A 16,093-nucleotide genomic window follows, 5' to 3' on the forward strand; every position below is an offset into this window, starting at 1 on the left:
ATCGCGAGACACCACCCTGAACCCTAGGTGGAAGGACAGCCGAGACGAGGCTCCAGGCCATGGCTGAGAGCGACGCGCCTTCGTGCGCGCCGCTGGCCTAGACAGTGGGAGCTTCGGGTCTCGGTATGCCGAGACGGGCGACGATCATCGTCCGAGAGCAGCGGCACTGACGTGCAAGCCGCTGGCCGAGAAACCGCGTCACCCGACGTGCCGAGACGATGAGACGGAGGCGACGGGCTGGCCGAACAGACACGCCACCCGTCGCGACTGCGTGGCCGAGAGCAGCAGCGCCGTGTGCGCGTGCGGCTGGCCGAGACGTGGTCATGGTCGACGCGTCGTGATCCGGCGATGAACTCGTCGGATTTTCATCGTTCATCATTCGTGCGAACCTCGTGCGATGAGATAACGATGAAAGATTATTTTAATGATTATTTAATTATTTTATTAAAACATATCATTAAAATATTATTATTTAATGGAAATAAAATATTTTTGGAAGATTTACCTAGATTTTAGGAATGTTTTTATTATTATCTATATCTATGGAATTAAATAATATTATTTTATTTCTAGATGATATGGATGAGAATAATTTAATAGTTTCCTAATATTTATATATCTAGAATCCTAATAAGGATATATATGTATGAATACATTAAATAATAAATCTTCTCTTTCTAATCTTGAACATGGAAATAATTTGAATTTAATTTTTCATGTCTTATTAAGAATTAAATAACTTAATTATTTTAGATATATCTTTTAGTAGACATGAATAAGAATTAAATTCTAGAATAATAATTTCCTATTGGAAGATACTAATAAAATAAAAGATTTAATTATACAGCATATTAAATACCAACAGAATTTAATTAAGCCTTAAACTGCCTCAAGGTAAAGGATAATTAAAGAAAAATCATAACCTAAAACATCTAAGCTATAATTACGAACTCAACGTTTGTATATGGTCTCCATCAATTGGTCTGCAATTCATGAAGTTTTTTTTCTAATATTATCGCCACCTGCTCTGTGGGGATAATAATCCTAAGAAATAGCGAGTTCATGAGGGCGGACTTCTCAAAAATAAATAGTATGAACTAGAATGTGGTTTCCAATATTATCGACACCTGCTCTGTGGGGACAATAATCCTAAGAAACTGCGAGATTCAGAAGTTCGCACAGGATTTATGAGATAGTCTGATCTTGTTAGCAACACATGAGCATTGTTATGGGAGTGTGTTGTAGGAATGAGACTCTGTAATGCTAAATTCGGTGGTTTTGCTTAGGCAACATTAGGCGGCCATGCCATTCTGTGGTCTCTGGACTATTCGTCGATGTTGTGACCAGTAAAATTGTAAGATTGTAATGCGTATTGACTTCCTCTGGAGGGTACAAAATTTTAATTTTTACAGTTGTATGATTTTGAAAAGTTTTATGGTTAATCTAAACAAACATATTACATAAGTTTATGACAAATAGTAAATACTCTGTTTTACAGTGCAAATCAAATCGTCAAGATGTTGTTCAATCCTCTTTCTGCAATTCTTAAAGAAAACAAACTCGAGGGCCAAAATTACATAGAATGGAAACAAAACTTGGACATCGTTCTTACAACAGATGAGTACATCTTTGTACTCACAACCCCACGACCTCAAGTGCCGGCGGCTAATGCTGCGGTAGGAGTCAGAGATGCACACGGACGGTGGCATAAGGCGAATGAGATGGCTAAGTGCTACATGTTGGCTTCTATGTCTTCAGTACTCAAGCATCAGCATTCTTCCATGGAAACAGCCGCCGAGATCATGCAGAATCTCAAAAATGTTTTTGGTACTCAGAATCGAACGGCTAAGTCTCAAGCCTTTCGGAGTATCATGTCGAAGACAATGAAGGAAGGCACGTCAGTGAGGGACCATGTCCTCGAGATGATGAGCAACCTCAACCAGATTGAGGTCTTGGGAGGGACGATCGATCCCGAGTCCCAAGTGACTATTATCCTTCAAAGTCTTCCCCCTAGCTTCCAGCAGTTCAAACTCAATTTCGAGATGAACAAAAGGAACTATACCTTGGCAGAGCTGTTGACTGAACTTCAGTCGGCAGAGGACCTTATGGTCCAGGCTAAGGCGGCCATGATAACTTCGGCGCCTCGTTCCTCTGGCTTTAGGCCTATCAAAGGAAAAAGGCAGGCACCGAAATCAGAAGCGGCCAAGATAGCTAAGGGAAAGAAGAAGAAGAAGAAGAAGAAGAAGAAGAAGAAGAGAGCTAACAAGAAGCCCATGGGGAAGTGTTTCAAGTGTGGAGAAAAGGGGCATTGGAAGCCAGACTGTCCTAAAAAGGGCAAGACTACAGGTATGCACCAAGCTTTAGTAGTCAAGTCATGTTTGGAATAGACGTCTACTTGCATTTAGGTTATTGACACAGGAGCCACTGATCATATTTGTTTTGATCCTGACTTAATGCAGGTGACAAGACGGCTACATGATCGTGAGATCGAAGTCCAGTTGGGCGACGCTACAAAAGTGGCGACCGTTGCAGTAGGAGACGATTATATGCGCTTTAGTAGTGATAGATTTTTGATTTTGAAGAATGTTTTATTGATACCTTCTTTTAGAAAAATTCAATTTCAGTTTCTAAATTAGTTTTTGATGGATATTCGATTTCTTTTAATGACAACTGCGTTATTAAGAAAGATGGTTCTTATATCTGTCGTGGTATCATGAAAAAAGATCTGTACACAATCACATCTACACAGTTTAATAATCGCATATCAGAACTCAATACAACATCGAAAATTTCAAAGAAACGAAAGGAACCTTCAAGTTCAATGAACGAAACGTACTTATGGCACCTTAGACTTGGTCATGCCAATGAAAGGAGGATCCATTCTCTTGTTAAACAAGATCTTATTAAAGGTATAGAGGAGGAACCTTTTCATAAGTGTGAGTCAAGCTTAGAAGGCAAGATGACCAAGAGGCCTTTTCAGGCTAAGGGCAATAGGGCCAATGAAGTACTTGAGCTCGTTCATTCCGATGTATGTGGACCAATGTCTACTGAAGCAAGAGGTGGTTTTTGATACTTCATCACATTCATTAATGACTTCTCAAAAATTGGATATGTCTATTTGATGCGTCACAAGTCAGAGTCTTTTGACAAGTTTAAGACTTTAAGACTCTTGTGGAGAAGTATCATGGAAAGAATATCAAATGCCTACGGTCTGATCGTGGAGGCGAATACCTCAGTGCCGAGTTTTTGGACTACTTATCGGAGTTGGGAATTGAATCCCAACTGACTGCGTCGGGCACGCCCCAACAGAACGGCGTGGCTGAAAGAAGGAACAAGACCTTGTTAAACATGGTCCGATCGATGATGAGTTATGCACGACTACCTATTTCGTTTTGGAGACATGCCTTGCTTTCTGCAAGCCATATATTAGATAATTTACCGTCAAAATCCGTACCTACTACTCCTTATGAGTTGTGGACTGGGCGCAAGCCCAATCTAGCACATCTCAAGATTTGGGGTTGCCCGACTCATGTATTGGAAAATGATCCAACTAAGCTAGGATCAAGGACGGAGGTATGTTTGTTTATAGTGTACCCCAGAGGGACGAAAGGTTATGAATTCTTTAGTCTTCGAGATAAGAAAGTTATTGTGAGCACTCACGCCACATTCTTAGAGGAAGACTATGTAATGAATCATAAACCCACAAGTGAAGTAGCTCTTGAAGAGCTAACTTCTGTCATAAGTTTCATTAACTAAGAACAAGTACCAAGTGTACAAACAATTCCCGAAATTTCAACTTCTACTACAAGCATTGTAGTGTCGCGCCGCAGTGGAAGGGTCTCTCATGAGCCTGATAGATACATTGGTTTGGGGGAATTTATGGATCACTTCCCAGACAGCAATGTATTAGATCGCTGGAACTTTGCGGAGGCGCTGGCAGATGTCGATCATTGCGAATGGTTGAAAGCAATGGATTCGGAACTACAATCTATGATAGACAAAGACGTCTACGATTTGTCCGTCCTACCAGAAGTCTGCACTGCCATTGGGAGTAAGTGGATATATAAACGTAAATGTGGACCCGATGGATGAGTTAAAGTCTTCAAGGCAAGACTAGTGGCCAAGGGGTATACCCAAAAGGAAGGTGTCTATTACGACGAGACCTTCTCCCCGGTGGACATGCTCAAATCGATCCGAATACTATTGTCTATTGCAGCTTATATGGATTAGGATGTATGGCAGATGGACGTTAAGACTGCGTTTCTAAACGGCGGTCTTGAGGAGACCATCTACATGGAACAACCCGAATGATATGCCATAAAGGGCAAAGAACACATGGTTTGGAAGCTTAAGAAGGCTATTTATGGTCTTAAGCAGGCATCTAGATCATGGAACCAGTGTTTCGATCAAACTGTTCGAAAGTTTGGATTCAAAAAGTGCCCAAATGAAAGTTGCGTATAAAAAGATGTTGTCATCAGTACGAACTTGGTAGTCAAACCAGTTCGAGATGAAGGATATGGGAGACGCGGGACACATCCTAGGAATCAAGGTTCTTCGGAATCGAGACAAGAAGATGTTGTGCTTATCTCAAGAATCTTACATCAACACAGTACTTAGTCGTTTTAGCATGCAAGACGCCAAGAAAGATTTCTTACCTTTTAGACATGGCATCCATCTATCTCAAGAGATGTGCCCCAAAACGTCGTCTGAGATACAAGCAACGAGAAGGATTCCATATGCTTCGGCAGTTGGAAGTCTCACGTATGCTATGCTTTGTACGAGACTTGATATTTGCTTTGCTGTTGGCATGGTGGCAAGATATCAGTCTAATCCGGGCAAAGGACATTGGACTGCCGTAAAGAACATACTCAAGTACCTTAAACGAACTAAGGACTCTGCTCTTGTTTACAATGCAGTCGAGCTCTGTCCTTTGGGATATACTGACTCAGACTTTCAAGCTGATCAGGACTCGAGAAAATCTACTTCAGTATATGTGTTCACCTTAGGAGGTGGAGCCGTAATTTGGAAGAGTGTGAAGCAAAAATGCATCGCGAACTCGACCATGGAAGCCGAGTATGTGGCCGCTTCGGAGGCTGCAAAAGAAGCAGTATGGTTCAAGAACTTCCTTATGGATTTAGGTGTGGTTACGAATCTGCCCAAGAGCATCACCGTTTATTGTGACAATTCTGGTGCTGTGACGAATTCGAAGGAACCGAGAGCTCACAAAGCAAGCAAACACATAGAGCGGAAGTATCATATCATCAGGGATATAGTGCTGAGAGGAGACATACAAGTGGTCAAGATTGCGTCAGAGAACAACATGGCAGATCCTTTTACAAAGGCATTGGCGGTGAAACCGTTCGAGGGTGACGTTGAAAGGATGGGAGTTCGACTCATTCAAGACCTCAACTCGCTTTCGGTATAAGTGGGAGAAAATTAGACGTGTGCACTACTGTTTTGTATACTCGAAAGCTGTTTTGAGTATAAGTGGGAGATTGTTAAGGTTTGTATACTAGAAATCACCTTTTCGAGTGATTGAATACTGTAAAACTCTAATTATTATTTTCCAATGAATGCAACAGATTATTTTTGTCATGATGTTGTTATGATTTACATTTAATGGATGTTTATTGCATATTAAATGTATAAGCGAACATAACAAAGTCTAAGTCTTTGTTTAGTAGACCGGTTGTGGGCTGCGCTCAATTTAAGGTACGTGGTCAGTCCTGAACAAAGAAAAATAATAATTTCACAACCTAGATAAGCCTAGACTACCTATCGTGAAATGTTTCATTATCAATCCGATTATTTCTAAACCTAATTGAAATAAGATGGCGTTGGCGTGGTATAGCACTGAATGGATCTAACAGCAAGACGAGTCTTTATGCTATCTACTGAAAGACGAGGTCTTGATAATTAATTTCTTTATCAATGTACGTTAGCATTGAGCATACGATATTGAGTATCTACTATTTTGACTTACCAAAGGTGCGGGTTTTTCGTCACCCAACGATCCAGGTGTATTGGGTAGTGGTAATCATTATCTGGTGGTGCTAGGATTGCTATTATGTTGAATCGTGCGCGAGGAGAGTCTCGTTTGATAACATCCACAAGAGGAGCTCGAAACAAGGTTTTATTATTCGGAACCTAGCTAGTTAGAGTTTAATTACTCTATGAATAATAAATAAGAGTCTGCTGCTAAGTCCACTCTTGGAGATTAAAATATGTTAATTAATTAAGTCCATAGCAGACATTGATTAATTAATGGATGTTTCTATCTTAAGCACGAGAAATGAATTACACAAACAAAAGGAAACCCGAAATACTTGTAATTTCAAATTTGGAAAGGCAGTGCAATATTACTTCTGTAGTGGCTGCTTGTAATATTTCAATATAAGCTTGTATTAAATTGTGGGTTCAATTTAAATAGTAAAAAGCTAATTGGGTGAGGTCATGTCCAAATTCTTCCTTAGATTCCTGACTAGGCCCAATATGTGACTTAATATAAATAGGAGAATAAAGGAGACAGAAAATACATTTGTGCACATACACAATTTTCATCCCCCCTCATCCTAGAGAGAGAAACAAAAGTTTCTCTCCTTCCGTGAGCAGGTTTCTGTCTTCGTTATTTAAGTCTTAGTACACTGGTGAGATTTGCCCACACAAATATCAGTCTACAGTCCGGGACACCAGTCAAAAGATCCGAGGTCGAGTTCTTAAGATCTTCACGTGGCGAAGACGCAAGCCATCTTTGATTCTTAAGTGAATCAACAAAGGTAAATTGGCTAACTCCGTAGTAAGCATGTTTTAGGAATTGTTTGTGCTAAAGCATGTTTAAAATTCAAGTTATGAGCATGATACATGTGATGATTACGCGAATAGAATTTATCTAAATAATCTGCTAAATCGACCAATATTATATGATCCGTTAGAATCGCACGCTTCCGCTGCCAACCCCTTCATCATCATCATCACTCGGAGACCCCTCATTATGAAGATGGCATCCGTCCGGAACATACTCGAAAGTACGACAATAAGCATCATCTTGGGAAACTTGTTGGGGTACTTCTCCTGCAGTTGGTTCGGCTTTATCTGTAACTACAGTAGTTGGAGCTGACTCTTGCACAGGGGTCTCAACTTCGGCCATGAACTGTTCATGGGTAATGTTCTCAACAATCGGAAAGAATGAACTGTCACCCCGTATGTCCGCTTGAGGTTGACACCCACCGGCCATGACCGGTTGGTACACATCGTCTAGTACATTGAAACCGACAGTTGCATCTCCAACGCATGACGAACCAAGTACATCCTACGCAAAATAAAACTCAATCAACACACTGACAAAAGTAAACACAAATGACCACCAAATAAAACAGAACTAAATCACAAATAGGGTACTAAATCATTCATGTAAATCACAACTCACAAACGTGGGTACTATATTATACTCATTTATTGCAAATCACAACCAATTACATCTTGCACGTGTGAATGGAAACCTTCTCCTCCAACTTCTCCAACATCTGCCATAGCTTCAACAACGTTTGGTATTGCTTGTGGTATAGCTTCAACAACTTCTGGGACTGCTTCAACTTGTGGCATAACTTCGACCTCAGATAACGTTGGTATAGCATTTGATACTTTTTCAAAGGATTTCTCCAACGGTACTGCTTCGGATGATACCTCTTCAAAGGCTTTCTCCAAATTTTGACGTGCTACCTCGTCGTCCCTTTTCCTCTTAGCACGGTCAACTTCTAGACTTTTTATAAGAAATCCATCGAACTCTACATCTTCATCATACCACCCAATCATCAAAGGCTGCTTCTTTTGCACCACCACATGCTCCTGCATTCTCTTCCTTCTCGGTGGATGCTTTGGGACAGTTGGTTGAGCTTCTTCGATCTCTTCAATAATGATTCCTGCGGATTTCGCCGGCCAGAATTTGAGAACCTCTTGCGCTTCATCTTTCATCTTTTTTAGTATAGCGGCCGCTCGGGTAATCTCCAACTCGTATTTGTGAACTAACTTTGTTCTAGTAGCAGCAACCTTGAGGAATTCAATTAGGTGTGCATCCTCCACAATGGGAATCAAAGGGCCTCCTATTACTTTGGCCTCACCGCCAGGACTATACTTTGGATGACAGTAATAAAACTCGCATATTGTCTTCCTGCCATACCTCAACTTCAGTAACATACTAGACAAGTCTATCAGCGCGAAGTGGTTAATGTCGCAGTCGTCGAAGAAAGTCAAATATCCCCCCGAAATACTTCTTCTCTTCTTTGGTTTCGAAGAACGAACCACCATGATGGAAAGCAACAGAAAACTTCCTAGGAGCGTCCCCTGTTAAGATTATTCAAAATCAGACAAAAATTAAATAACCAAACTTCTGACAAATTGAGAAATGGAATTAAATCAAACCAAGAAATGTATCTAAATTACCAAAATGTACAAATTTCGGAGCCCTAAATCACAAATTGAGACTATCTATCAGTGAAATTGTAAATTGTGATTTTCAACCCTAACTTACTGTATTCTTCTTCGGGATAGAAAAAATCCAGATCAGTATCTCGGACATCTCAGGTTTCTGTGTCGACATCGATGACCTCCGGTACACGTCTATGTGGTTGTGGTGGCGATGGCGGTGGCGCGGGATGTGTTTTATGCCGAGACCCATTTCAAGAGGAGGAAGCACCAGAGGACCCAGCTCGCTTCCGTTTTGGCACCATTTATGCAAGAGCCGTCAATGACGAAAGGAGGTTACTGAGTAGGGGTGTGGGAGTTAAGTGGTGTGGAGGGAAGTTTAGAGCTAAATTGTGAATTTTTTGAAATGGTTTCAAAATACTCGCCCCAAGTTTTATGTGATCAATACGTAATGGCTGCAAATTATGTCAAATCGCCGGCCAACCCAACCATCACTTGCGTCAGGCACAGTAAACGTGCCAGCATGCAAGCCTGGCCCATGTCAGACATTTCACTGAACTAACCTAAATACCCTTTTAGGGCTTAAGGGCAATATAGTCACAAAAACACGATATGTGATTATGTTTTAGGTTAGGGTTGTCTGGTGATATTTTTTTGTTAGGGGCCTGCAGTGTCACAACTGGAAACGTTAGGGACTTTTGAGGCAGTTCACTCTTTAAAAAATTGTTAGACATTATGTGTGGCCTACTTTTATACATTAATTTTATAATAAAATGTGAGTAGAACGTATGATCCACTTACCAAATATAAATAAAGTGAAATAAGACATTTATTGGTGGACAGCCAAAAAAGGAAAAATGAGACGGCAGACGGAGGGAGTAATATAATATAATTAAATAAAATATAACTAAAAGAATTTTAAAAATAAACATCAATGTGGCCTACAATAGGGCAGCATTTATGCGGCCTATTGCATATGCTCTCGGTCTTCAAAGTGTACCGGGCAGGCTTACATTGAGCCTCTAATATATATCTTGAACTCGATTTGTATTGCTCATTTCAAAAGCACTCAAATATAATAACAGAAAAATATTAAATTTTTAATCATGTACGCAAAATATTATATGAAAAATTGAAGAGGGTATTCATTTATGAATTTAATTCTCTTACGCTAAAATTCCGAATAATTATCTTTACAAATTAGATGCAATTTGTAAATGTAATTTTTCGAAATTTTAGTGCAGAGGCGTGATAGTAAAAAATGGCTACTAATTCTATATTTTCATTTATATAAATAGAATTTCTTTTTGCGGAACTATGAAAACGCACGGAATCTCTCTTAACCATAAAGATCGGCAATTGAGAAAGATAAAAGACTTTTTTACACCAATGAGTTGTAAATTGAGTGGTAATTTACCACCGTATGTTATTAAAATAAAATTCAGAACGATGCTGTTTGTTTTAGGGCTGACAATTTTTGACACGTTACGAACCGACACGAAATTAATGGGTTTGGGTCATAGCTTATTGGGTTCGTGTCCTTATCGAGTCGACCTGTTAAGGACACGAAAATTTCGTGTCGGGTTCGTCTTATCCGTTAAGAAATAATATTATAATATTATTAATTTTATTATTTCATTTTTGTTAAATTTTGTTGGATTTTTGTTGGATTTTGTTACTAAAAATTATTGATGTTTTAATGTTTAGATCAGATGTTTTTAATAGGTTTAACCGTTATCAGGTCGTGTTGTTATCGAGTCGTTATCGTGTTATCTCATGTACATGTTGTTATCGTGTCGTGTTGACCCGAAATGGTTTGTGTCGTTAATGGGTTCGTGTCGTGTTCGTGTCTGAGGGTATCAGGTCGTGTTCGTGTTCGTGTTTGAGGTTTTCTTAACGGGTCGTGTTCGTGTTTGTTGTTATCGTGTTCGTGTCATTATCGTGTCGACACGATAACGACCCGACACGCACGATTTACCACCCATAGTTTGTTTCCTATTAACACTTGATTATTGGTAAGAATCAGATTAAGCTCGTGCAAATGTTGGTTGAATCAATCCTCGGGATAGTAAGGAAACAACACGTGAATTATAAGTGTCAAGTTTGAATACGTATTCCCTCCGTTCCACGGTAATAGAGACATTTCATTTTCTGCATTTGTTTTAAAAAAATGATAATAAGATAAAAGTAAGAGAAAGAATAATGTAGAGAAGAGTCTTATCTATAATATTATCTCTCTTACTTTACTTTTTCTCCACTTTAACTATTTATAATTATTTTTTCAGAACGCGTGCGCAAAATGAAATGCCTATATTACTATAGAATGGAGGGAGTAGTATTTACGAATTTGATTTTCTGTGATTTAGACGCGTATATTTTTAACTACGTTAACGTGTCATCCTCGGAGGAATATTATTGTTGTTTATATTAGGTTGTGATATAAGAACTGAGGAAGTATTTTCTACTGTCCACTCATTAAACTAATACAGTGTTCGTTATCCATAAAAATCATTTTAATTTATTCTTTCTGGATGAATTTATTCTTTCTCGATGAAAAAAAAATGAAAAAAATTATTTCTTCTGTCCCACAAAATTTGTCTCATTTTACCTTTTTCATATGTTCCACAATATTTGTTTCAATTGGAATCTTTTAAAAAATAGACATTAAATACACCTTTCAATTTTCTTAACGTGAGACCCTTATTTTACTACACATATCTATTTAATACCAAGTCAAATAATTTCTTAAAATTCATTTTTCTTAATGTGGGACCCTTATTCTACTACACATTTATTTAATACCAAGTTAAACAATTTCTTAAAATCCGTTACGGATTAAACTGAGACCTATTTAATACCAAGTTAAACAATTTCTAAAAATCCGTTACGAATTAAACTGAGACTATATTGTAGGACTGGGGGAGTATATAATTTCATAAAGACCCTAAAAGAAACTCCGTATAAAATAACTCAGAAAGTATAAAAATAAACATCGTATAAAATTAAAATTTACTTAACTTAGTTTATCCGTTTAATTAAAAAATGGATAACTGAGGTTTAATCTTTCCCAACATTCTGTTAATACTAACTCTATCACTAAAATAGTCTAGATAATTTAATTATGGAGTATCCATCGCAATAAAATTCACACATATGAATAAAAAGGATTGATTCAACAACGATATTGAAACAAACTTATAGTAGCTAGTAATGAAGCATAAAACTCAGAATGCAAACGAGGCTAATTAAGATAGTACACAGAGTCCGAAACTGGTAGAGCTTCACACAAAACCCAGCGTCCTACTAATTAATCTGACGATAATATCATCAATTATCCCACTAATTTAGCAAATAACAATAACAGGTAAAAAACAGTTTTACTCCTCTAGATAGAAATCCAGAAGGCAGCAGCCAAGGCCAAACCGAAGACGGCGTCGAGAAGGGCGGCGGCGAGCGAGGAGGCTTGTAGGGCTCATAGGGAGGAGGCGGCACCTTGTGTGGAGGAGACGGCACATCAGGGGTAGGGAGGGGACGGCACATCATGCTCCGATGGCGATGGCTCATCGGGCTCCCACGGGTCGTACGGAGAAGAGGGGTCAAAGTCATGGTCGTGGTCGTGGACAGGAAGCTTGCGGCAGCTCTCGGGGTCTCCGCTGGTGTAGTAACGGATGCCTTCCTCCTCGAGTGCCACGTGGCTCACGGGATCTGTCAGCATCTGGATCGGGTTCGTGAGGTCGCATGTCGCGAACTCCGCGTGGCCCACCTCCACCGTCTTCTCGTCGCCTCCGCCGTACTCGAACCCTGCTCCAAAACAAGCCTACTTCGTAACCGCCGCCAAATTTCTAGTAAGAGTAAATTGTTGGGAATTACTCCATGAAGTTTTTGTCAAATTTTCAATTTAGCTGACAAATTATGAAATTACAATTTGTTCTTAATATTCCTACGGCAATCAAATACAATAATCTATATAATTTAATGAACTTTCCATTTTTGAATAAGACCATTTTTTTATGAACGAATCAAAGATGAAACTATATTTTTCAACCAAATATTAGTAGTAGTATAATTTACTCTCTCCATCTGTCACCATTTGATCCGCCACAGGTTTTAAAAAATACTATAATAGAAAGTGGGTTGAAAAATATTAGTGGCACGTGCACATAGGTCCTACTTTTATATATTAGTTTTATAGCAAAATGTGATTAGGAATGAATTAGAATGTGGGTTGAAAAAATTAGTGGCACGTGCACGTAGGTCCTACTTTTATATATTAGTTTTATATCAAAATGTGATTAGGAATGAATTAGAATGTTAGGTCTACTACCAAAAATAGTAAAAGTGAAAATGTCAAATTTTTAGGTACGGACGAAAATAGAAATAAGTGACAAATTTTCAGGGACGGGTGGAGTATTTAATTTATGAACATTATTTAATTACTGACGATAATGCCCATATATAATTCAGGGACGGGCACGTACGTAATTTGTCACCAACGGTGAAGAAGCGGCCGACCAACCAAGCGGTGGGGTTGAAATCAGGTCCCCAGCCGCCGACGACGTGGTGCGTCTCGGCGGAGACACTGGCGCCGGCGAGAGCGACTGCAGCCACAATCGCCAGCAAAGCAGCAGGCATGCGTAGTTGATTAATGAAGAAAAGAAACGCTAAAACACAAGGGCTTTGCGGTTGAAACTTAGATGGTGGATTTTCTCTTGTCTCATAAATAAGGCGAGCTGGACATCCTGCTGCTGCTGAAGGACATCCTGCCCAAAATGTTATAGAAATTAACAAACAAACTGCTCTTCACTCTGCTTCTGATGCTGAGAAGTTGCTTGGAGATGGTGGATATGAGGTTGCCACATGCCTTTTGAATGCTGGAAGAATTGTTTCTTCTCTTCGATATCTTTACTGACTTCTTTTTGTTTGTGTCTTTGAGTGATTATGGCAGGGCAGTGGCGGAGCCACATCGGAACAACCCCAAAACTTATCATCATAATGAATTTAGGTATACCTAATAACAATTTGCATCCTTGGTCCAGCGGTAATCCGCTCTTATTTAGCATAGTAGTCCTGAGTTCAAATGCCCCTTGTATATTCCTTCATTTGTTTATTCAAATCTTTTGTGTTTTTTTTCTTACTGCTCCTTATTTTGTTTATTCAAATCTTTTTATCTTTTTCTATATGGATACAATTCACACATATTTATTCTTTCTGTTTTCAAATCTTTAAAAGATATTTTTCATTATCTTTGATTATTTTAGCTTTTAAAAAATATTATAATGTATTTTAGTTGCATATCGTTTAGGCACTGTTGAAGAATATTTTCATATATTTCTCAAGTATGTAGCAAGGGAGGAAAATAAATGCCTAAATAGGCATAGAGAATATTTACATATGGTATGATTTGCTATGATTTACCCTAGCTACAAATTCGAAAAGAATCACTCATAATTGATTTCATGATCTTTTCAAAATTTCCCTTGATTTCTTCCTTGATTTCTAACACTCCCCCTCAAGTTGAACAATGAGATCTCCCATGTTCAACTTACCCAATACTTCAATGAAGCTCCTTGCATCCACAGCCTTTGTAAGAATATCGGCTAGCTGATCTTTCGAACGTACAAATGGAAGGTCCACCACCCCTGATTCTATATTCTCCTTGATAAAGTGACGATCGATCTCAACATGTTTCGTTCGATCGTGTTGCACTGGATTTTCAGATATACTGATTGCTGTCTTGTTGTCGCAGAAGAGTTTGCACGGATTTTTTGTCATTAAGCCGAGTTCCGTCAATAACTTCATTATCCATAAGATTTCTGTCAGTTCACTCTTGATCCCGCGAAATTCTGCTTCTGCACTCGACAAGGCTACCATCTTTTGCTTCTTACTCCGCCAAGTCACAAGATTACCTCCCACGAAGGTAAAGTACCCTGCAGTCGATTTTCGGTCATTTGGGTTACCTGCCCAGTCTGCATCAGTGAACCCATGCACCTCCAAGTTTCCATGGTTCTCGAATAAGAGTCCATGTCCAGGTGTTCCCTTCAAGTAGCGTACATCCTCAACGCTGCTTCCCAATGGTCGGCTTGATAGCTTATGCATAAACTGACTAACAATTCCCACGGCATATGTGATATCCGGTCTAGTGTGAGAAAGATAGATAAGTTTACCGACTAGGCGTTGATATCTTGTTTGGTGAGTGAGTTCAGCCTCTTCCGTCAATTGAAGTCCATGGTTTTGCATCATTGGTGTTTCTGCAGGCTTGCAATCTAGCATCCTTATTTCCGTCAGGAAATCCAAGACATACTTCTGTTGGCTTATGAATATTCCCTTCTTGGATCGCATCACTTCAATGCCCAGAAAATATTTCAAGAGGCCCAAATCTTTTATCTCAAATTCAGCAAAGAGGTTCTTCCTTAGCTGTCTTATTTCCTCCTCATCATCTCCTGTAAGGATCATATCATCCACATAGATAATTAGACAGGTGATTTTCCCTTCTCTCTTCTTCAGAAACAGGGTATGATCTAAGTTACTCTGTTGGTATCCATACTTCTTCATCACTTCCGTAAATCTCTCAAACCATGCCCTCGGTGACTGTTTCAAGCCATAAAGAGTTTTCTTTAGTTTGCACACTTCTCCTGCCTTGAGTTATCCCTCAAATCCTGGTGGGGCTTCCATATAGATTGGTTTCGTGAGTTCGCCGTGCAAGAAGGCGTTAGTTACATCGAATTGGTGCAGTGGCCAGTCTTTTGTTGTAGCAATCGAGAACAGTACACGAATATTGTTCATCTTTGCTACGGGTGAGAAGGTTTCTGCATAATCAACTCCATAGGTTTGAGTATACTCTTTTGCCACTAACCTTGCTTTGTAGCTTTCAATAGACCCGTATGGTCTCCTCTTGATGGTGAACACCCAGCGGCATCCCACTAATCTAGACCCTTCTGGTCTCATACATACTTCACACGTTTTGCTCTTTATTAGTGCATTCATTTCCACAAGCATTGATTCTCTCCAATGCTGAATCTTCATTGCCTCCTCCGCCGACCTGGGCATCTCTTCTTCCTCATATAGGGCCGCCATAAAGGCCCCTGCCATTTCTGTCAGATTCGCCTTAGCCAGATTCGCCACTGAATATCTGCTCTTCTTCGAGATCCGTTCCGGACTATATCGTTTAGGTGGGACTCCTCTTGTGCTTCGATATGGAAGTGTGTATTGTCCAGTATCTCCGTCGATCACAGCATTCTCTGTTGGTTCTGTATCTTCTGTAGGTTCTACGGCAGAGTCATCAGGAACATTTGTACTATTGATGCTAGTTTCAGGAATTACCTCGGATATCACTAGAGGATGATTGATAGGCAAAGGCAGTTGAGGAGGCTCTACCGTCGACAAGACAGGCTCGGCTGTAGTACTAACTGTCTCTGTTGGTTCCACGTCAGAGTCGTTTGGTAATGACACAAACCAGTTTAGGGCCACTTGACCTATCAACAGTTCTACTTCTACTCTCCCCCTGACCACTAAGATGGGTGTAGTAGTACTCACACTCCAAAAAATTACAGTTCATGGTCGTTATTATCTTCCTAGACGTCGGATCAAAGCACCTATACCCCTTTTGATTGATTCCATATCCCAAAAAAACACATTTTAAGGCGCACGCGGAAAATTTTGTTCTCTCGTGTTT

At 39.6% G+C, this 16,093-nt stretch overlaps 1 protein-coding gene across 1 annotated transcript; it reads right to left on the bottom strand.

Annotated features, from left to right (window-relative positions):
* Positions 1–11,935: 11,935 nt before the first annotated feature.
* On the bottom strand, positions 11,936–13,053 carry LOC121800970 (uclacyanin 1-like). The gene is made up of 2 exons (XM_042200456.1): positions 12,900–13,053; positions 11,936–12,222 (listed from the first exon to the last, which is right to left on the bottom strand). The coding sequence occupies exons 1-2, from the start codon at positions 13,051–13,053 to the stop codon at positions 11,936–11,938; spliced, it is 441 nt and encodes a 146-aa protein (XP_042056390.1).
* Between the last annotated feature and the right edge of the window lie 3,040 nt (positions 13,054–16,093).

Source organism: Salvia splendens, chromosome 4, assembly GCF_004379255.2.
Source record: "Salvia splendens isolate huo1 chromosome 4, SspV2, whole genome shotgun sequence".
Taxonomy (NCBI): domain Eukaryota; kingdom Viridiplantae; phylum Streptophyta; class Magnoliopsida; order Lamiales; family Lamiaceae; genus Salvia; species Salvia splendens.